Raw genomic sequence first — 23500 nt, forward strand, 5'->3', positions numbered from 1 at the left:
TTCCTGAGTCCCCCACCCCACCCCATTCTCTGTCAGTGTGCTTCTTTTATTTCCAAATGCAACGTGAAATTGCATGGAGGCCCATTCGTGTAACTAATAGACTGATGTGTAAACAGGACAAGGAGAGGGAAGAAAGAAGGATACTGCCCTTTTAAATAAAAGGAGAAAGTGTGGTCAATATGGTAAGTCCCATCTTCCTGCCCAAGGCTGTGGGGAAACTCCCCCTCCTGCTTCTCAAACCAATCTCCAGCCTCATCTTACATTGTATGTGTGTTTCCTCACACCATCAATTTCCCCTTCCATGTTTTTCTCGTGATTTGACCTTTTCTAACCCCTCCGATACATACTTTCAAATCTGCAGGCTTTCCCTCCCAAGCAGATGGGGTAGTAGGAGTAACTCGTTCTCAGTCCCTCCCAGACATAATGCTATCTTTTTTCCTCTGTAACTTTCTAATCCTGAATATTGAGCATGTTTTAATCTTCTGCTCAGTAACAGGCCATGAGGGAGGCAGCCTCCCTGGGAAGATCAATGCAGAGGGATTTCCGATTTCTGGGGAGCCAAACTTACTGATTTCTCTTGGTGGAAGGTCTTTTGGTGGCTGAGATATTTCTGCTGATTTCAAGAAAACATGAGATGTGGGGCTGGTCACTAATCCCTACATGTCTCTCTTTTTAAGGAATCACCAGCCTCCTGGCCAACGGCATATATACCGCAGCCTACCCCCTGCACGATGTAAGTGACCTGGGAACACGCTTCATTACTGTTTGAAGGAAAGGGGGAGATGCCTTGTATTGTGATTTCAATTCTTTCTGTCAGTTTACAAGCAGTGATCAAGTGCCTGCTGTGTGCTGGCAACCAGGATAGGTGCTGGGGATACAAAGACAAAAAATGAAAATGATGTCTGTCCTTGAGAGGCTGTGCTTTATTCTGTTCCCCAAACAGTAAACCCATTTACACTCATAAGTAAATACATGACAGTCTGAGGCAGGAGAGACCACTGCCGGACCAAAGGGATCAAGAAAGGCTTCCCTGGGGAGAGTGGACCCGGGGTGGTGAACCATGAAGCTCACTGAGGATTCTAGGAGACAGCAGCAAGGAGTAAGGGTGCATCTGGCTGCTGGACAGCCTGAGCAAAGGTGGGAGAGATGGACTGCTGAGCTCATGGAACCAGAAGCAGCCTATTTGACCGGAGCATTAGGTAGAAGAGGAATGATGGTGCAGAAAAGGTACAGAAAAGTGGCCTTGGAGCATCATGATGAGAAGTTTTATCTTCCAAGAAGGCAGGTTGTATTTGATAGCAGATATCATAGGGAACCCTAACGTTATTGAACAGGGGCGTGATAGGTGCTTTAGGAAGATGCTTTTGGCCCCCACAGGGTAGGTACTAACTGCTGATCAAGTGGAAAGTGCCCTGGCTTTGGACTCAGGTCTTGGGTTTGGATTCTGGATCTGCTCCTTGCTCCCTGGGTCACCATGAGGGGCCCAGAGCCTCAGTTTCCTTAACCATAAAAAGAAAGGGTCTGGAAACTAGGCATCACTTGGGAGGTGGTTGCAGTGGTCCAGGGGAGATTGCCACTCTGATTATCCAAGGGGGGAGGGGGTTCATATGCGATGTCAAGTCTGACCCTAGCCTTATGTGCCAGGTGACAAGGACCACCCCCCCTTGTTTCCCTCTTGAGGCCCCCAGCCTTCCAAGGCTCATGAGAGCAGTTCTCTAGCCGCACTTTACAGAGGCAGTGGAGGACTGGGCTGAGGAATGATGTGTTTTCTCTGGGGCTGACCACCTGCCCAGCCTGGCTTATCCAGAGCAGGAAGCTGGCTTCCTGGACACATCCCACAGGTCTCCCCCTGGGCAGATATAGCTGGCTGCCCTCAGGCTAAAGAGAAGAACCACTCTCTTCTTAGGACTAAAGTTGAGGGATGTTAGAGCAGACAGGGTACCAAGTCAGTCTGAGCAGTGTGGGAACCAGGTAGTTTTCCAAGTGTGCTTGTGGCTTAGGACTGACTAGTAGCAGGCTAGTAAAAAGCAGGAGACAGGGATCAATCACCGAAGTACAACCTCAGTATGGCCTTAGATAAGGCTTGATCTCCATTTACTCATCTGTAAGATGGGGATGCTCAGATCCTAAATTATAGACCATGGAGCCAGGAAGGGCTGTAAAGGTCATCCAGTCGAAACTTTTCTTCTCATGGTTGGGGAAACTGAGGCCCCAGATCCTTCACAGTGACCCCGGGATCCAGAATCCAAACCAAGAGCCAGGGCTCCTTCCACTCAATCAGCAAGCACTTATTAAGCCCCTACTGGGTGCCAGGAACACAGGAAGAAATGGCACAATCCATCCTTTCTCTGAGTTCCATTCTCATGCACTGTTCTCCCTCAGGGATCCATCTCTGCCCCATAAGACTAGCTGAGTAGAGCCCCCTTCGCTGGGGGGAGGGGCTATATGAGCACATCCAAGGGTGTGAGAGGAACTACCTTTCCCAGCTGACCACAGAGTCATGTGATTTTTCTATTCTCTTATTTTTCAAACAGGGTGACTTTGAAGGAGAAGATATTGAGTTGAATGACAGAAAAGTAAGTTAAGGCAAGGTATTCATCCCCGGTTCTCATCCCAGGCAGCTGCCAGCATTAAGTGCCTGCTCTCATGCAGGACTCTCAGTGCTCAGTGTTGGGGCAACAAAGACAAAAATAGAAAAGTTCCTGCCCCCAAGGAGCTTCCATTCCATTGTAGGGCATGGGGCACAACACAGAAACAGAGAAGTATATATGTGAATGTTTGGAGAGGGAGCAAGCACTAACAACCTGAAGAATCGAGGGCTTCCTGGGGGAGGCAGGCTCTCAGGCTGAGACTTGAATGAAGCCAGGGATTCTAAGTCCTTCACCTGATACAATGGCAAGGGCCCTGGACTTAGGTCAGAGGACGTGGGTTCAAGTGTCTGGCTCAGACGCTTCATAGTTTGGTGACCTTAGGTAAGTCACTTGATGTCTCTGGGTCTGTTTTCTCATAAATTAGGTTACACTTAAAGTGCCCTTAGCCCCCTAAATCCATGATCTGAAGATCCCAAGAGTCCGTGACGGACACCTTCACTGAGTTTGACAAGAGTCCAGGGGGTCCTGTTTTATCTAAATGGCCTCCTGCTTCTCCTTGGGAGCCATTTTACTAGTCTGTCATTCAGTCAATCAGCAACCTCTTATTAATACCCACTATGTGCTGGGTGCTGGAGACACAAAGAAAAAAGCAAAATCAGCCCAGGGCTCAACAGTGTGTATTAGTGTACTCAAAATGAAAATCCGTAGACATTCAGTATGAGGGAGCTAGTGAGGGAATGAACCCACTCAGCAGTAGGAGGCATCGGGAAAGGCTTCATACAGAAGGGGGGATTCTTGAAGGCAACAGGATTTTTGGCAGGAGCCAAGCTGGGGCTTTATACTTGAACCCAGAGGTGACCTTGAGTCACTGGAGGTTAGTGAAGGGATGACACGGTCATGGCTGCTTTAGAGAAAGTCACTTTGGTGGCTTAGTAGAGTGTCCAGGCAGGGAGGCCAACCCAGAGCCAGCTCTGGGGTGATTTCCAGGGTCAGCTTGCATCACTGTGCCTCCTGGCCCCTCACTCCCAGAAATAGCCTTGCCTCCTCCTGGCATGCCATCACAGAATGATAGAAATCATGGGGGTCCTGCATGTCCATTTGAAGAGAAGAGAGGGAGGGTGCCTCACACTCCCCACACCACAGCATTGCCAGGCTGCTGTCCCAGGCCACCAGGTTCTGGGAGCTGCTTCTAAGTGCCTTTGTGGTTTTCTCTGTCAGATTTATCTCCATTAAGTAACCCAGAGCTTAGTCTTTTACCTTTTCCTCTATAAGAAATGGGAATCTCCTGTGATTGTTCAGTGACACAGTGGACAGTATTCAGTATCAGGGCTCAGTGGCCTCCCCAGTGCCCAGTCAAGGACAGACGCTTGCCCTGAGGAGGGAAGCAGCTGAGGATCCAATACCCTCAATATGGCCTGGGAGATTTGTAGAAATTGACATTTGGAAGCAGGGGCAAGGACTTGGGAAATACTGACTCCCCTTCAGTCCCATCCACCCAACTCATGATTAACTTGCAAAAGCCCATCTACACACATGTGCCAATCTCTCCTCTTTTATTTTTTTTTGAAAGGACTAATTTCTTGTAATGAATCCATCCACACAGTGGAGAATGAAGCCCTTGTTCCCTCCAGGACTGGCTCTGGGCATTACTTAGATATCACAAAAAGTGATTTTTGGCCACTTGTGAGGAGGCTTCTTCTCTTAGGACTCCAGCCATCGATAGCCCTGCTGGAAAGAAAGGTGGAGGCCAAATGGGCCATGGTCTCTCCTGAGTTCAGCCTATCTTTACTGAATGGCTCAGTGGCCAAACATTTGGGAATGTTGAGTGGAGGCCGGATAGAATAACCAGAGTGGGCAGTGCTGAAATGTGGGGTGTTCGAAATCCTTTTGGTACACTTCAGGTTGGTCTACGGGGTTCATCCACACTGAGGCCCTTTTCTCAGCACACTCCTGAGTTTGCGTGATGCTGTAGCCTGCAGCATCCCTCACCTGGTGGCCAGCCTTCTAGGGATGAAGGGAATAATTGATGTAAAAATCTTCACATATGCACAATATGGAAGGATGGGAGTGCTCGGGAAGCCTTACCCCTCCCACCTCCCCTCTCCCCCAGGCCAGAGTCTTCACCTTTCTACAGAGCCCTTCCCTGAAAGGTGGGTGTCTCATTCCCCAGGGTCAGAGGGGTGATGGCAGTGAACCTCCCTTGTGTGTGTGTGTGTGGACGTTTTTCCTAAGGGCTATAAATAATCCCACCAACTGTCCCAAGAGAAATGGAGCGATGTTCTTTTTGCCCTGAAGGATGTACCAATGTGGCTGTCCCCTGCCAACAAGCTTTTTCTGCTGTTTCTCATGGAAGCGTGGGTGCACTCAAGGGACTGAAGTACAGGAAAACCACAATTTCCAATGAAAAGCCCATTTTTTTCCAGCCAGGACTGGTGGGTGCAGTCCTAAGCTGCGATTTCATGGGTATGAGAATTCTTGGTGCATAAGTTCCATCCACTAATGCTCATCGGCCACTTGTCTATACCTCAGAGAAGTTAAGACAGGGCTGTTTTGGGTCAGAAGCAGTGCAAGAACTCAAGTCTTCCTGAGGTCATAGCCAGCCTCTAGGCACTTCACCTACCAACTTTCCACTGTCCAATACCCACCTAGAAATGATCCAGGACACCAACCCAAACCCTCCGACTACACCTCCTACTGTTGAAACCTTAGATTCCTGGCTGCCTTGTCCTTCTAAGTGCCCAGGGTAATGTGATTTCCTCCCCTTCCTATCCCCTTTTGTTTTCCAGATTCTGTGTGAGGAGTGGGCCACCTATGGGGCCTTCTATAAGTACCAGCCAATCCACTTGATCAGGTGAGGTCAACTTGGCCTTGAATGGGCCCTGCCTCTCTAGCCAGAGATCATGGGAAAATGGGCCAGGGTCATAGGTAGTCATCAGATCCACCTCCTAGTTAGAGACATAGATTTCAAATCTGTCCCATGACTAGAGCTACATTCCACCTTGGATCCTGTTGAAACTTGAAGGAGATTGTGGCTTATAGTAACCAACACACCTCCCTTTGAGAATTTGGTGGTTTTTCTTAGACTGTGCCATCTAGCCTGAGGTTACTGAAGTCTGACCTGGAGACTGTTGAGTCTTTATTCAATGTACCGATGTACCAATGTGGCTGTCCCCTGCCAAGAAGCTTTTTCTGCTGTTTGTCATGGAGAGCGTGGGTGCACTCAAGGGACTATTCATTCAAGGTAGACAATGGACTTCAAAGGAAAACCCCACTTAGAGTGAAGAATTCTTCCCCTTCCTGTGTCTCGATGCCCCATCTTCTGCTTCTCCAGGCCTTGGCTTCTCACCTAGGTCGCTGGGAGGGAGGTGCCACATGCATGGGGGACAGCAGGACAAAGTCATCTCTTAGGACAAGACAAGGAGGTCTGGGGAGCTCTCTTGTTCTTCTGAGGAAAAGACTCTTCTCAGAAGAATGAGAAGGGGAGAATTGGGACAGTCAGCTCAGGAAGCCAGAACCCTGCCTGTGTGTCGGCCAGACTCAAGAAAATAAGAAAGTAGAGGAAGAAAGAAGGGGGGATAGGAAGGGATGGGGGGAGAGAGAGGAGAAGGGATGGAGAGAAGAAAGGCTAGGAGAGAGAGGGAGGAGAAAGAGAGAGAGAGAGAAAGGAAACATCTGCAAGAAAGACACTGTGCTTGGCACCCCATTCTCCACCATCTGCCATTGGAGTGGCAGCCCAGCCATGGGCCTTAGAAGATGAATGGCTGATGGAGGCACCTTTCACAATTGACATAGAGCAATAGCTCTTTCTCTGAGCCTTTTCTCCCCCTCCTTGGTTTCAGGAAGTATTTTGGTGAGAAGGTCGGCCTGTACTTTGCCTGGCTGGGCGTGTACACTCAAATGCTCATTCCTGCTTCCATTGTCGGGATCATTGTGTTTCTCTATGGATGTCTCACCGTTGACGAAAACATACCCAGGTAGGCAAAAAAACCAATCACCTCGAAAGGATTTAATTTGATTGCAGGTCCTAAGATGATCCCTAGAACTTGATTTTAGAGTCTGAGCACCCAGTTTCAGCCCCTAGGCTGGGCTACTTATGACCTCTGACCTGGGGCCAAGTCCCTCCCCAGACCTGAATTTCCTCACCTCTAAATGAACTTGGACTCAATGACCTCCTAGGATCTCAATGATCTTATAGTTCCAGGGGTCGGCCCTTCACCCCCAAATCCTCAAGTGTCACTTCATAACTCATGAGGAAAAAAAGGGAGAAGAAAGGGTCCAAGGAGCGTACCAAGTAGTTCAATATATTCGCTGAGAGTGTGAAAGTTTTTCCTGGGCATGAGGCTTTCGTGATAAATTTTACTGTCAATGGGGAGACAGATCAAGGACGTGACCTATTTTCATCTTTCTCTAGTTCTTAAAAGAGTTTAGGAACCACGTGAGCCAAGAGTGACTGCCTCCCAGTGAAATTTGGGAGCAGGAGATTCCCAAAATTCTCATCCCTCCATGCATTGAGGGCATCTCTGCTTCCCCTCTCCACCTTGCCTATCAGCCCTGTCATTTGGGGGAACTTTGCAGAAACTATGTTGTAAACAAAAATCTTTTGCTGCCTGAGCACGGCAAGGTGTCAGATGTGGGGTTATGGTTGGGTTTCTCCTTACAAAGGCAAAGCTCAAACATGTTCAGATGTGGGAAGGACACCAAGACCTAAGAGGCAGCTCAAGACAACGGACATGCTGATTTGGCCAGATCTCAAATTGTCAGAGCGCAAAGTGACCTTTGAGACCACTGAGTCCAACGCCTTTGTTTTACAAATGGGGAAGCCAAAGTACACAGGGAGAGGGCCTTAGGGAAGCAAGTGGCAGAGCTACGTCTTCTAGCTCCCAGGCCAGGGGCTTCACCCTACTGTATTCTGCCTGCTTCAGGGGTCTTCACCCTACTGTGTGCTGCCTGCTTTGGTACAAAGGTCAACAAGACTTGTGCATCTTTTTTCTAAAAGCCCCTTCAGTGGTGGCATGGCTCCTGAATAGCAGGGTCTGTTTACTCCTCCGTGGCTCCCATCACCTTTCAAACCTGGCCACCACTGCCTGATGTGTACATTTTCCTCCATGCTAGTGGAAGCTCCCTAGAGGTCAGGGACTGCCCTCCTCACTGAGGATGGTGCTTGGCACATAGTAGGTGGCTTAGCACTCCATCCTTTTGTAATAATTTTCTCCATTTGCAAAAGAAAAGAAAAGAAAAAAAAAAGAAAAAATTGGCCTTTTGGTGATAGCCAGCTCCTACTCGGCCCCCGAGGGCAGAGCCACAGGCCAAGAGATGGATTTTAAAAATTGGCCTGATGTTAGTGAAGAACTTCCCACCAGTGAGAGCCATCCCAGTGTGGGTCAGGTTGCCTCAGGAGGGAATGAGGTCCCCATCACTGGAGGGCTGCAAGCTGAGGTGGGGGGACCCCTAGACAGTTATGTTGTGGGGGCATTCTGGATCAGCTACAATTTGGACAAGGCCACCTGGTGTCCCTTTCAACTCAGCTGTTCTTTGGTTCTATGAAGTGGTTTTGTGGCCATTTAGAGACATGAACCAACCCTGAAATAACAAGCCTGGAACCTTGGCCTCAGTTTCTTCATCTACCAAATGGGTCAGCTGGGCAAGGTGAGCAGAAAGGGAGGGAGGGGAACAAGCCTTATTAAGCACCTCCTCTTCCCCAGGCATTATGCTAAGCATTTTACAGAGGGCATTCATTCCATTTGATCCTCTCCAAAGCCCTGGGAGTATGTGGGGCAGGGGACCCATTGCTGAGCCCTGTGGTCTCACTGGTGCGAGAGCCCGTACACCGCTGTTCTTCAGAAACTTCTGTGAGAGGTGCCAGGGCACTGAAGGACTGTGTCCCTTCTGGATCACAGCTGGTCTGCATTAGAAGTCAGACCTGAGCCTCAGGGCCCCTGCCACCAGGACCAGCCCCCCTCCCCAGACCCATGATGCCTCCCTGAGATACAGTCCATATAAAGTCACTTGTGGCCGGGTGCTGGGGTGATCAGAAAGGGCTTCATGGGGGAGGTGACCCGGGAGCTGAAACTTAAGAGAAGCAGAGGATTCTGGGAGGCAGAGGTGAGGAGGCATGGGCACAACAAGCTGGCTAGTTGGGCTGGAACCTAAGAATGCCCCAAAGAACATAAATACCATGCACTAAAACTGGACAGGTTCACAGAGCCAGCACGGGAAGGAAGGGCTTTCAATGCCAAGCCCAGGAGGTTGGAGACAAGAGCTGCCCTCTGAGGTTCTGCCCAGCTCTCATCCCAGGAGCCTAGGAATTCAGTGGTTTTTCTTCTCTGGTGGAGGAGTTTGGCAAAAGCCACCTTAGTTCATTTTATTTTCTGAATGATGTGTGAAGTTCCTGCCAGCTGCCAAATCTCTCCCCCCCTCCCCATCCTGAGTCAGGAGTGAGTCTGGGATTGGGGATGGGTGGGGGGATAGGGGAGGGGGCCCCAGGGTGTAAGGTGAGGCAGCTCATTCCCTTCCAAGAAGCCAGGCTTTTCTGCCTGTGGTCTGTTTGCGTAAGAAGCTGAAACAAACTCTGTTGGAGTCCCAGAAAGCTCAGTGTGGATGGTGAGATGGGTCCGACCACCAGAGAAGCTGGGGTTTTCTTTCTACATCACCTCAGTTGTAGAATAAAAGGGATCCTTTCTGCAGATCTCATTAAAGCTGGAGCTCAGAACAAAACCTTGGGGAGGAAAAGAAACAAGGAAGGAAAAGGAGGAGCCAAGAAACACAGAGTCTGGGGGCACGTGAAGCCACAGGGCACAGCCACGAGGCGCGAGCTGGGAAGTAGGTGCTTCTGCTTGTTCACCTAGGTGATCAGAAGCAAAGCTGATGTTTATGCCACACTCTTAAGTTGTGCACAGTATTTTGTGTGGGCCTCATAATAAACAAGCCTGGGAGGGTTGTTTATCCCCATTTGACAGCTGAGGACACTGAGACTCAGAGGTTAAGTGACTTGCCCAGGGTCACTCCGCTCATAAGTGTCAGAGGCAGGATCCCAGCATGGGTCTTCTTTACTCCGAGTGCCAGAGGTAATTCAGCTGAGACTTTCACTTACCTCAGAGAGAACAAACAGGCTGATATGCCTGTTCCCCAGCACCCCCTCCACCAGGGCCTTATGGCAAAGACAATAGTGATGGTGTCAGACACTGAGGCCAAAGGTGTGGGAGTGCCCCACCCTGCCTCAAGTGACCAGTGGAAAGAGATTCAAAGTCGAGATTGCTCTGAGGGCTGGAGCAAGAGGGAGCTGGCGCATTACCTTGGGCAAATCACTGGACTTTTCTCAGCCTCAATTTCCTCACCTGTAAAATGGTGAATAGCACCTGCCTCCCAAAGTTGTTATGAGGCTCAAGTGAGAGTCTGCTAAGTGTTTCACAAACCTTAAAGCTCCTTGGAAATGTCATCAATTGATAGTAATAATTAATGACAATGGTAGATGGCTGTTAGCTGTGGTGTCCAGCCTTGGAGTCCGGAAGCCCCAGGTTCAGGTACCAGCCCTGACACCCACTGGCGGGTGACTCTTCACGTCCCAGTGCCCAGGGAATTCTCTGCCTCTGTTGCCACTCATGACCATCTGCACAAGGAGGGAGATATTCCCTAAAGTGATGCAATGGAGGTTAGCCCCACCCCCACTGAAGCCATCACATAGTCTATGGATTGTCCTCCATGGTTTCCTGGAGTTTACCTGTTCTGGTCCTCACTGTCTGAGCATCACAGGGACCTATTGGAGTGTTTGCAGGCAGGCCATTTTGATGGGAGGGGTCCAGAAGAGGGCTAAGGTAAATCAGGGAATGGGCCATGTCCAGCTGAGGTGCCCCCGTCCAAGGCCCAGAGCATGAAGGCCAGTCTTCCTTCTGGTCCTTCTCCCCATCCTCTCTTCCCATCTCCAGGTGATGCTGATTCTGGTTCCTCACCCCATCATCGGAGGGGAGAGGAGAGGAAGAAAGCTCTAAGGGCTAGAGGCTCCCATGCACCCAGGCAAGAAGCCCTGCCCCCTGCCCCAATAATCCTCATGCCACCTTCTCATCTTTCTCCAGCATGGAGATGTGTGACCAGCAGAACAACATCACCATGTGCCCCCTGTGTGACCGGACATGCAGCTACTGGAAACTCAGCTCAGCCTGCGCCACGGCTCGAGCCAGCCACTTCTTTGACAACCCAGCCACGGTCTTCTTCTCCGTCTTCATGGCCCTGTGGGGTGAGTAGGCTCTGGGTCCAGCCTTGACTTGAATCCTAGGAGGAGCCCCAGGGCAAGCATCCTGCTGAGGGCAGGGTTGCATTGGTTTGCCTGGGAAGAGGGGGCCGCAGTATTTCATCTTGTTTCTCTCCTCCTGAAATGGGCCACATGAGGCTTTTGCTGCTGCTGAAAATGAAGGAGGTGGGTAGGGGCTTACTGACTCGTCTAGGAGGGGCTCATGTACAGTTCAGAGGGAGATTGGCTGGGTTTATGGTCAGAAGACCTCTGTTCTACTCCCAGCTCAGCCCCACACTATCCATGTGACCTTGGGTGAATCCCCTCAGTGTCTTGCCTCAGTATCCTCATCTGTCAATTGAGAGGTTGGGCCAAATGACCTGGGGAGTCTTCTCTCTGTTCTAAGTCTATGGTCCTGTGAACTCAAGTTCTCCTTGGTTTATTCCTAGGCTATGCTGAAAGCACAGCCTGCTTGGCACCTCTAGGGCTGACGACTAAAGCCACCTCCCCAACTCAAGGGCCCCCAGGCCTCCTCCCCAGCCTCTTCCCATCGGCCTGCTCAGAGGGGACCATGGTGCCACCTCTCATCCTCAGGGCAGAGGGTGGGAGGTAAAGGAAGCCACCAGGGCCTGATCTCAGCAGCCCCACTTCAACAGTCACTGTCCTCAGGTGGACAGAAGGACTGCCCCAGCAGTACTCAGGAAGTATTAAAGCAGGCCACAGGCTCTCAGGGCTGGCTGGGACCTGGGAAATCTCCTGGCTGGTTCTGTAGCCAAGACCCCCAAGGCCCAGAGATGGGAAGGCATAGTGGCGTCTCTGGGTCATCTTGTCAACCACTCTGTGATGGTGAATTGTAGCTGGTCATGTCAGAAGCCCCACAGGGCCCAAGTCTCCTGTTTTTCAAAATGTTGAATGATCCTCAAAAGCAAATAAATGCGCCCCCTTGCTTGAGACCCTCCAGTCCTCGGCATTGCTGGCTTCCCTCTCTTCCGTGTCATTTTAACAAATAGGGCAGCACACATGGTTAATGGCCTGAAAAGCTCAAGGCCACACAGAAGTTGTACAGTTCTAAAGTCATTTGAAATGATGAAGAAGGGAAATGACAACTGCGCTCCTGCTGCGCTCAGGAGGGGGACAGGCTGCCGTCTTGTGGGCGGGCAGCAGAGGTGTCCATGATGGGCCTTCTTTTTTGGAAGCGTGAAATATTGACTGTTTGCGTGGGTTGGGCTCTGTGAAGTGTGAGGTATATTGAGTCAGTGGGCCTGGTTGGGGCGTACCAGCATTTCTGTTCTGGAAGGCTCTGTGAGAGACCTGCGTGAGTCAGGCAGCAGGCATTTATTAAACACCTGCTATGTACTGGGCTAAGTTCTGGGGATATACAGAAAAGCTAAAAGACTCCCCCAAGGAGTTCACAGTCTAAAGGGGAAGACTCCGTATAAATGATGGTGTGCATACGGTATAAAGGGAAGTGATCTCATAGGGGTGGCTGGGAAAGACTTCCCGGAACTGGTGGCATTGAAGTTGAGTCTTGAAGGAGACCAGGAGGTCATGGAAAGCCCTAAATTCCTAATAGGATTTTATATCTGATTCTAGAGAAAATAGGGACCCACTGAAGCTCACTGAGGTGGGGTGTGTGTATGTGTGTGTGTGTGTGTGTGTGTGACATGGTTAGACCTGTGATTTGTGAGGATCACTGGCAACTGGATGGACTGAGGCGGAGAAAGAACTGAGGCAAGCAGACCTAGTGGCCACTATTGGGAGGTGACCAGGACCTGTGTGAGTGGAGAAAAGGACATCTAGAAACATATTGCAGAGATAGAGGCAATAGGATTTGGCACCAAACTGGACACGTAAAACGAGTGTGAGAGAGAAGTTGGAGAGGAGCCAGCCTGATGATGGGAAGATATGGGGGCCCTCTGCAGGAACATACAGCTTTGGAAGAGGGAAGGGCCAGCTAGAGCAGGGAGGGAGGGGCGGGCTGGGAAGAGATAATGAGTTCAGTTTTAAACTTGTTGAGTCTGAGGTGCCAACACCCAGTGCTGTGCATCCAATTTCCCATACCCAAGAGGTAGTTAGTGACGTGTGATTCCAGGTCAAGTGGGTTAAGGCCCGACCTGGATATTGAAGTCATAGAGATGATCGCTGGATCCCCGAAGCTCTTGAGACCACCAAGTGGAATAATACGAGGGAAAAGAGAAGTGGGCCTTGATAGAAACTTGGGGGACATCCATGGTTAATAAGCATGACCTAGATGGAAAAGCAGGCCAGGACACAAGGGGTGGTCACACAGGGAAGAGGAGAACCAGGAGACAGCCTCGTGGCCCAAATCAGAAGAGGGCAGGAGGTTGGGAGGAGAAGGTGATCTCCGGTGTCAGAGGCTACTGAGAGGTCAAAAAGGAGGAGAGTTGAGAAAGGGTCATTAGAGTCAGCCATAAAGAGATCATGGAAACTTTAAAGAGAGCAGCACCAATTAGTGATAGCAGAAGCCAGATCCGTATTGTAGAATAGAGAGAAGTGAGAAAAGAGGAGGAAGGACAGTGAGAGACAGGATGACTGCGGGTGGGCTTGGTTGAACCAAGGGAGGATTTTTTAAGGACAGGAGAGGTATGGGCATGGTTCTAGGCAGCGGGGAAGGAGATAGATGACTGGGAAATTGAAGATTAGTTGGAGAATGGAGTTGATAGAGGAAGCAGTCTGCCTGTGGGAGATGGGAAGGGATGAGTTCCCTTGTGCATGTGGAGGATTTTGCCTTGGGAAGGAGAAGAGCTTCATCCTTCTGTAAGACAGGCTGAAGGGAGAGGATTGGGTGACATGAGAGAAGGAGACAGGAAGAAGAGTGTCATTGAATTCATTCCTCCACCAAGGGCCCATGACTTTGCAGAGTGACAGAGCCCAGACCAGCTGAGAATACAGCTCTGCTCCTTCCAAAGCCCAAAGGTTCATTTTCACCCGGGATCTGATGGCCAAGAACAACACAAACATTCAAGTGTGAAATGGCAAAGGGCAGCCAACGGGAAACTCTAGGGCCTTCCTGGGGGTGATCTTTAGAAGAGCCGCTGGCTGGGAGGAGAAAGGCCCAAGTGCAGGGCTGCTCCCCCAGACCACTCCCAGCCCACACCTAGGCCTCTCTTCCCCTTTCCCACTGTCCCTTCTATCAGTTATCAGTCTCCTAGTCCTTGTCTGTCCTCTTCCCCTACTAAGCTCTAATTTTCCAGAGGGCAGGGCCTGCATCTTCATGAGATGAGTCTCAACAAATGTCTGTCGAGTGAATGAGTAAAGGAGTGAGTGAACAAATAAATGAATGGATGGGGGTCTATATTTATCTCTCTGGGCTCTCTCTACCCAGAAGTGCTGAAGCCTCAGGCCTTTGCCCTTTGTGAGTGTGGAAGGCATAGCTGACTGCTTGTGTGGAGGGGTTAGTGGAAGGATGGCATCAGACTCAGAAAAGGGAGACTTCATTTGATAGATCAGGGCAATGCAGGCAGTCCCAATGGCAAAGATTCTGGAGACAATGTCACATGAAGACCAGTTGAAGGAACTTGGGAGCATTTAGGCCAGGGAAGGCACAGGGGAGAGGAGAGCTGTCTTCAGTTCTTTGAAGGGGGGGTCCTGTGGGGAGGGTCTAGGCTTGTTCTGTTTAGGCCCAGAGGGTAGAACAAGGAGCCCTGGGGCAGATTGAAGAGGCAGATTTGGGCTTGGGATGGGGAGGCCTTCTCTAACAATGAAGACTCTCCCAAAGTGGAAGAGGCTACCTTGGGATGGGGAGGTCTATTCCCCCTACTCCCAATCTTAAGGACGAATAGAGTCAAGAATGTGCCCCTGTTCTCACTGGCATCCTCCTCCTTCACCTGTTGTTGATGTAATTGTCCCCTAAAGACACAACTGGCTAAGGATAAAAATGGCACCCATTTTTTATAAATTTCAAAATGATAGGAAGAAGTTTCTAGCCCCAAAAATAGTCTCAGGGTTTTGGCAGAGGAGAAACACCTTGACTTTCCCTGTCTTCTGTAGTTCCTTGTACTATATTTAAGCAATTGGTCCCAGGGGGAAGTGAGGGAACAAACAGCAAGCTTAGGAATGAAAGGCTTCATCCAGGCTCTAGCAATCTCAGGCAGAAGCCACCCAATCACACAAGAGCTGCAGATATAAGGACTGGGGAAAGGTCACCCCACTTGGAGAGCCCTCAAGAGTGAGGCTGGATCCCAGTGACTGGGAGCTTTCTGAAATGTATCTGTATCTTCCCGCTCCTGAGTTTGTGGCATGCTGTAGAGGAGCCTGCTGGGCCCATCTGTGAAGATTCAGGGTAGAACAAGGCCCCGGGGACTTGGCTTTCTCCAGGGACTGCTTCTGCCACCAGCCTTCATTTGCCATTTGGAGGCAAGCTGTTCCTGGCCATCCTCTGAGAACAGCAGGGCCTCTGAGGCAGGTAGATTAAAACCTACGGTTGTTTGTTGCGAAGTGAGCACACGGAAGACACTCTCCCAGGGCCCCCCAAATTACTCACACATCAGCTCCTGCAATGGTTCTCCTACTATAGACAAGCACAGTCAAGCAGGGGTCAGAGGTCATTTCATCAATCGATCAGTAAGCGTTTACTAAGCACCTACTCTGTGTCAGGCTTTGTGCCAGCTTCTGCCATAGGCCCTGCCCTCAAGGAGCTCACATTCTGTTGGGGGAAACAACATATATGTATATGAGAATTTATGGGCTAATTTCATTTGACCAGCCCATTTTACATAAGAGGAGACCCACTTCAGAGAGTAGAAGGTATTTGTCTGAGCTCAGATGGTTAACGAATGGCCCAGTCAGAGACAAGATCCTACATCCCTTTCTTGGTGTACACTTGGAGCTAGGCTGCCTAAAGTGGAGTCTTAGCTCTTACACTTAGAGCCTTAAACATATCACTTGATTTCTGGAAGGCTCGGTTCCTTGTTTGCAAAACAGAAGTGATAATCCTCGAATGTCCTGCTTCACATAGTCTCTGTGAGGGAATTGTCTGTAAATCAATTAATCAAACCTTAAAAATGCTATAGAAATTGGAGGCTTCATTATTTGCATTCTTCCGGAAGCCTGCCATGAGACTTTCAGCACAGGCTTGCCTCAGGGATTATTTGGACAAATTCACCAGATTTATGCAGTTAACTATTCTTCATGGCATCCTTCTTGAGGATGTGGCCTTGAGGTCTCATCATGGTATAGGGAGGACAACCCTGTACCAAGTACAACCTCTGGTAGGTGCAGCTGGAAAATCTGCAACTACCGTATGGAATAGACTGTGTCTGCTATCTAAAGGGCTCACTCAGCTGGAAACTGAAGGACTCATCCCAGTCAATTTAAAGGGTTGTATTTTCGCACCATATCAACTTTCAAAAAAAATCTCCATTAAATGATACAAAGAGATTGTAGTCATTATGAGTGGAGAAACTGTCCACACTGACCAAATCACAGACACTTGACAAAGGGCTTCTAGAAAATTTAGGTGCAAAGTGGGTGGACACAGCCCCAGTCATGTCAAATCTAAACTGCCATATTCTGTGTTTAAGGCCCTACATCTGTTGTTGCCCTTTTTTCTTCTCAACTAACTTATTGGCTCAGTCTCTTCTTCAGACCATAGCTAACTGCAAGTGAAGTAAAGAAGAGAGAGAAAAAGAGAAATATTTTAACAGGATTTAATGGAAAAAAAAATCAAACTCAGTCATAACTGTGAATGTGAATGGATAGAACTTGCCCATAAAATAGAGGACAGTTGCTGAATCGATTAACCATTAATTATTTATAAGGATCACACTTAAAACATAAAGATTTATAAAGTTAAAATGAAGAGTGGGATTAGAATTGTGGTTTGTTTGTTTTTTAACAGAAGTGCCAGATTTGATCTCAGACAGGAAATATTAAATACAGATGTTTCAGAGATATTGTTTCTAAAACATATGTGTTCAAGAAGGTAAATGCTCCATAGATAATGAAACAATGTTATTCTTAAATATTTTATGTGTATACGTGTGTATATTTGTATTTGCATATGCACACACACTAAATGGCATAACACCTAAATACTTGAAGGAAAAACTAACTGAATAACACCTCATCACTGTCAGTAATCATTGGGTGCTTCAGCATATCTCCTTCAGCTTAGGCAACTCTGACAGAAATATAAAGCAACTCTAGCTAACTTGATTGCTGTCCCCACCCCAACTCCATTCACACTACCCTTACCCTTGAGCATATGGGTTGGTTACTCATAGATTCACAGGATTTTAGAGGTTGTGAGGGACTTTAATGATATTTTCTCAGCACTATGACTTCAGACTCATCCTCAACCCTGCTACCTAAAAGGGACTCTCTTCTCTGCAAATAGTATGTCATTCTCTGCTTCCTTCCAAAATTACTCTTAAAACCAATGTCTTCCATTAGGTGAAACTGACAGCCATCCCCTCCATTGTTCCTGAAGTCTCTGATCTTTTTTGGTTTGGGTTTTAGTTTAGTTTGAGGATTTTGTTTTGGACAGGCTTAATGCAGTGGTGGTTTCGGGAGAATGATGCAATTCAATTTAATTTAATTCAACAAACATTTCTTCTATTTGCTTTAACCAAGCAGAATTTACTCAACGTAGCTCACAGCCCTTTCATGTGGTCCTTCAACTAACATATAATTTTTTTTTTCTGAGGACCTACTACATACTCCCATGCTGCCTTTAGAAGGAAAGATCTCTGCCCAGCTCCTCTGGTCCCCCACAATGTAGCTCTCCCCTTCCTTTCCAAGCATATTTCTAATGACTTTCCTTCACTCTAAGCCAGACAAATTGGACAATATGCTGTTTCTCAGACTCCATGTGCCATCTCCTGTCTCCCTCTGAGCCCTTGCCCGGGCTGTCTATGCCTGGAATGCCCCTCCTCCTCACCTCTGTCTAACTTTGAGGGACTTCTGATGGACCCATCACACTGAAGTCCTACTGTACCTCCTTCCCAAAAAAGAGAGGTCCCTCTGTTCTGGCCCAAAACATGCCATTTAGGCTGCAATCAGTCTTTGAGGAAATTGGCTTATAATCAGAGAGGCGAAGCTCCATTTTCTCCTGTTCTTTGGCTCATTAAATCCCCACTCTCACACCTTTAGGAGCAAATTTACTCATAATTTAGGTTATGACTCACTTCTAAGGTTTCCCTAAAGAGGGAGAGTCAAAGACACTCAATGTATGGATTTCTATCAGGTGTGAGACAGATAACTTATGCCTATATACAAAAGAAATACTAGATATAAAAGACTCCTAGTGCATATTAACAGAATGTCTTACCAGTATTCAGTAACTTGACTTCTAACCACTTAATTTGCTGAGGGGCTGGTACTTCAGCTTCATTAGAACATAAAGCATTCTCAGCACTGCTAATTAGACATCTTTCGTTTCACCTCGGCTTTACACTGTCCAAACTCCCAGCATATCTCTTTGGGTAAAACGTGAGGCTTAGGCCAGTCCCCTTGCTGCTGGCCATTGCCTCTGATGCAGAAACTGCTGCTGCTACCCCCCAGGGACAGTCATTTAGAAGACAGACCTACTAGACCTCTCCAAAGTTGCCTCCAAGCCTAGCTACAACCAACCTGAGAATGATGTTACCTACTCAGGAAAAGAAAATATAAAAAAGCCTCCAGGGGTCCAGGCACAAGCTTCACTTGTGGAATTTGTGCTCCCCATGGGAACAGCATCAGGATCAGGGCAAAGGGCACTGCCCAACCTGCCCCCTCATCCTTCATTAGGTCTAGCGACAGAGTGTGACTCTCCCTACTATGAAGAAGAGTCCAGGCGAAGGGGACCAAGATGAGCCAAAGCTGTCTCTTCTTTTAGCTGACACAGTAACCCATGCCCCTGCTGTTGTTACAGAGAAGGGAAAAAGACTAAGGGACTGCTCAGGGCTTGCTGTATAGCACCCAAATGCCCAGTCCTCCCAGCATTGAGCCACCACATGGGCAGAAGCAGGTGCCAAGAAGGGCAGCTTCCAGTGTGCTCTGTGGCTGGCACCCCCTGAATCTGTTCAGAATCCTTCTCTTCTTTCAAGGCCAAGATGAGGTATCACCTCCTCCATGAAGCCTTCCCTGCTTTTTCCCACTATTAACACACACTCTCTCTCTCAAATTGTTTTAGGAAACCACCTGGTTTTCACCTTTGCTTTAACCCCTTCAAACTTGGTGTTCCTCAGTCTGTAGCTCTACCACATTCCCCCCAGGAAAACATAAGCTCCCCTAGGACAGGGACTAGATCACAGCACCTTTCACCTGACAGGCATTTCACCAATGTGTGCTTTCAGCAAGCCATCACAGGCTCAGTATTGCATGTGTTGGCAGGTCACCAGGGGGAAATTAGGCAAATTGGAGAAAAAGGCTTTTGTATCCACTCCTTAAGGGTGTGGTGGAGGAAACAAACAGTCAGGACTGGGGGTGAGGCTGCTGTGGGGCTTCCTCCTCCTCCCCACCCCCACCTCCTCAGTACCTAGAGGTCTTGATGCCTGCCCTCAGTGCAAACCATGCATAGGAACCGCCCAACCCATGTGGGGGAGCTGCAGTGAGCCTGGACCTTCCTCACTGGATCCATGCTTCAGGTCTCTCCCCAGGCCTCTCCCAGTTCTCTCCTCAGCTTCATTCATAGCAGCCATATCTAGGTCTCCTCCATTAGACTATAAGCTTCTTGTGGGTGGGCAGGGACTGCTTTCTGTTTTTTCTTGATTACCCCCCCCCCAGCACCTAACATAGCTTGACTCTGACCAAGAGCTTACTAAATGTTTGTTGAGTAACTGATTAATTAGCAGAGGTACTTCCATGGGGAGGCAGACAGTTGAACATCCTGATGGCCCGTGCTGCCTTCAAGCTTTTTAGAATGGCACTTCGGCAAAAGAAGTTGACTTGCCTGGGGCTACCAGCCCAGGAGAAGTGCCTCCTTCATCCAGGGATGCTCAGACACCCAGGGAGCCCTCCCCCAGAGAGGGGCAGTTAAATCCCTTCTTCCTTCATCCAATTAATCCTGTCCACCTTTGTTCCCATGGCCTTCTTCTAGAAGGCCTGGACCCACTTCTGGCCTTGACAAGCACACTGTCTGAGGTAGGTCCCAGCCTCACTGTGACTGTGGGAACAGAGCTGGGTATTTAGGGTGGCCGCCGAATCAACTCCAGCTTGCTTTGTTCCAGGCTCCTGCTGGCTGGCCCCTTGGCTGAGATAAGCCGAAGTAGTCACAGAAATGTTTTAAAGTCACTCTCACTTTGGATTGGTGGCCTCTGGTGACTTTCAGGTCAGGCTGGATTTGTCATCAGAGGACCCTGGTTCAAATCCTAGCTCAGCTCCCCTCCCCCACTCTACCTAAGTAACCCCTCCTCCGTTTCCTTCTCTGTACAATGAGAGGCCTGCATCACATAACCACTATGGCCCCTTTCATCTCTAAAGCTGTGAACGGAATGGCCCCTAGTCATCACTAGTGTTGGTCATAGAACTTTAAGAGTGGAAAAACTATTTTCCACAGAGTATTTACTTTGGTCATTGTGAATAAAAATAAGAATCCAAAGAGATGGGTACTGCTTGCATCATAGCCCCATTTACAGATGGGAAAAACTGAGACCCAGAGCTTCTAGTCTCTTTTCACAAAGATAGTGTCTGAGTTAAGACCTGAACCCAGGTCTTTGTGATGTTGAATCCATCCCCCTATCCATGATGCCATGCTCTCTTTCTCATTGGAACACCGTTTAATGCCTCAAGTTACCTAATGGGACTGGCTAAAATGAGTCCAAGATGAGGGGATTCTCAGGATCTGTTTTCTGAAATTATAGTCAGGTCATGGGCTGCTGTCAGCCAGGCCACATAGAGCCCAGGACCCTGGACACCAATGGGAGAGGCTTGATCCATCTGTCCCCCGCTTAGAGAAGCAATGTTCCAAGATGGGACAGTGTCTCTCCTCCCAAGGCCTGCCCCAAGATCCTGGAGCCTTGAATGGAATTTAACAAGTTACGACCCCCCCCCCCCCAAGACACCCCAAGATGAGGAAGGATTTAGGGCAGATCACACTGTGGTTTCTCCACCATAATTAAAAGGCAAAAGATGTAATTGGTGTGAACACTAATTAGGAGACTAAATGGGTCATTTTCCTCATGACTCAGTAAGAAGATTGTAGGTTTGAGACCTTAGAAGAATCCAACCTTCCAGCTCCAGTGAGGAGGAGGCCAAGTCCAAGGACAGGTGAGAGCCATCAAGCTTAAGAAGCTCCGGAACCCCAGGATCTCGGAGCTCTGCTGAAGCTTGGAGGCCATCAGAGAGCAGCTCACACATGAATGAGAATCCACTACACTGCAGAAATCCCCACCAAATGTCTGCTTGCAGACCTCCGAAGTGGGGGTGGGGGGGTGGGCACTGCCTCTTCAGGTGACCAGTTGCCCCAATCTGCTTTTATCAATGTCCCCACCTTTTTCCTAGCTCTGCACCCCCCCCCTCCGGGGGTGGGGGGAGCAATCAGGCCAAGGTTGGCTAATCTGCATTCTGTACAGAGGCCCTTCAGATGCTTGAAAGCTGCTCATAATCCCCACCCCTGAATCTTCTCCAGACTAAACATCCCCATTTCCCTTCTGCTAATCCTCAGATGGTGGTGACTCCAGGCTCTTCACCATTCTGGTTGACTTTCTCTAGAAACCCTCCTCCGGCTTATCAATGTCCCTCCTGAGGAGTGGCACCAGAAATGGAATGCCATACTCCAGAGGGCCAAGACCGTCACCTTCCTAGTCTTGGTACTAAGCTAGTTTTTTTTGAGTCATGGTGAGCTTGTTATCCACCAACACACCCAGATCTTTTTCATGTTATCTAGCCACGCCTCCCCTTCTAGAAGGAAGGAATTACAAGACCTCCTGGCAGTCTATTATTCCTCCTTAGGGATATCATGTGGCCTAAATGTGATGCCATTCCATTCTTCCCCTTACTCTGTGCCTTATTTCAATTTAACAAATATTTATGAGGCCCTACTGTGTGCCAGGCACTGGAGACACAAAGACAAGGGTCCTGCCTTCTGGGAGTCCCTTTCTACTGGACACCAAAAGGCATAACTCTGATGCTCTGAGATGTTCATGGCAAGGCCTATAGGGGACGCAGTGAGGGACAACCAAGACATGGGAGGTAATCATGCCTACTGCTGGGAGGAACATGGAGGCATGCTGAGGCAGCAAGCCCAGATGGCCACAGGAGGGAATGGGCATTTTCATTGGAAGGAACCAGTCTGGGTTGGAGCAGGTGCCATTAGAGCTGTGGTCAGCAGCCTTAGGGAACGTGTGCCCTTGGCCCCAGAGGCATTGAACGACTGGGTTTTCACCTGCAGGCTTTGGATTCCTTCAGATCTTCCTAGAGGTAATGATGGCAGAAGGGGAGGAGCTTGGCTCTCACAGAGAAATGCCAGCTCCCCCACTCAAGAGAGTGACTTTTGTTTCTGTACTGACTGAATGGAGGACATTGTCACCAGCTGTTGGACCACCCTTGGTCCAAGTATCTACTTCCTGAAGCATTCCAGGCTTTGTTATTCACCCTCTGAGGAAGGTGTGGGGGAGGGGGACTGGTTTGAGTGTCTGCCATTGAGCCTCACCATGACCTTGAGAAAATCCTTCCATTAGTGTTGGTTTGATCTGTGGCCACTGAGAGAGCCCCTGTGCAGGAACAGAAATGAAATCTGAGACAGGCGACCCAGTGACCAAGACCACCTCAGAGTGGGTGATGGAGCACAGTGGGGGTGGGGGTGTGGAGAGGAGGGGAGAGGAGAGGAGAGGAGAGGGGGTGTGGGCGGGGCAGAGATGGATGGTTCTAAGCAGCTGTATGTTAGGGTGTTAAAGGGCCAGCTGTTAAGTTTTCAGTGTGAACATTTACAATTGCTACAGATCAGGGCTTGATTTCTTGTTTTGCTGGTTATCTAGACTTAAGAAAGTGATGAAGAAAATGTTCATAGTGCAGCATAACCTTAAAAGTGTGTCAGGTGTGCTTATTTTTTTCTGGTGAGCCAGTTATTAAACATGTGCCAGCAATGACCCTGGTCACCAGTGAGTGTCTAGGACACTTACTGTGTTTGTGTTTGACAGTTTGACTTTGTTATAAGGAAAATCTTGATTTTGAAGTGGAGGATTTCTAGAAATGACTTTAATGTAAAAACTAAAGGCGTCAGTGAAACAACATATGAAAGAAAGAGGGAGAAGAGATGGGGTGGGGGAGAGTGAGATGGGAGGGAGGAAAGAGGAGGATGGGAAGGAAGGCACTGTTCCTGGGAACAAGGGGGGCCTGAGTAGAAACTTGATTCTTGTACCTTTCTGTCCCCCAGTTACTACAACTTCTCTGCTTTCTCTTTTGTTGGCTCGAATTGCATGTCGTGTGTGAGTCCTAACACTCACACAGAGCTGGCACAGTCCTAGAAGCAGGTCAGAATTACAAGACTTAATTGCCACTAAATAGCTGTGTGACCTTGGGGGGGCTGCTTTCTTTCTCTGGCCTTACATTCCACCACCCCCACCCCACCACCAGTACAATGAAGGTTTTGGCTCATCCGTCCCTGGCATTCACAATTTGGCTAGGGCCCTCCTTGCTTATGCCATGCTAAGCCAAGCCATTGAGAATCTGAGATCCTGCTCTGTGCCAGGCACTGTGGCCAGTGTTTGGTCTACAAGAGCCCCTGGCCTCAGGCAGCTTCTAT

General features: G+C 48.9%; 1 protein-coding gene across 4 annotated transcripts in view; it reads left to right on the plus strand.

The window, feature by feature from the left end:
• Window positions 1-23500, plus strand: part of ANO1 (anoctamin 1) — a 197282-nt gene that overhangs the window by 135102 nt on the left and 38680 nt on the right. For all 4 annotated transcript variants that reach the window (XM_036762821.1, XM_036762825.1, XM_036762823.1 and 1 more), the window contains 6 exons: window positions 117-182; window positions 678-733; window positions 2535-2576; window positions 5378-5442; window positions 6431-6565; window positions 10661-10821. In XM_036762821.1, coding sequence (XP_036618716.1) covers window positions 117-182; window positions 678-733; window positions 2535-2576; window positions 5378-5442; window positions 6431-6565; window positions 10661-10821 — 525 coding nt within the window. The remainder of the gene's footprint in view (window positions 1-116; window positions 183-677; window positions 734-2534; window positions 2577-5377; window positions 5443-6430; window positions 6566-10660; window positions 10822-23500) is intronic.

This window comes from Trichosurus vulpecula, chromosome 6 (genome assembly GCF_011100635.1).
Source record: "Trichosurus vulpecula isolate mTriVul1 chromosome 6, mTriVul1.pri, whole genome shotgun sequence".
NCBI classification, from domain to species: Eukaryota; Metazoa; Chordata; class Mammalia; order Diprotodontia; family Phalangeridae; genus Trichosurus; species Trichosurus vulpecula.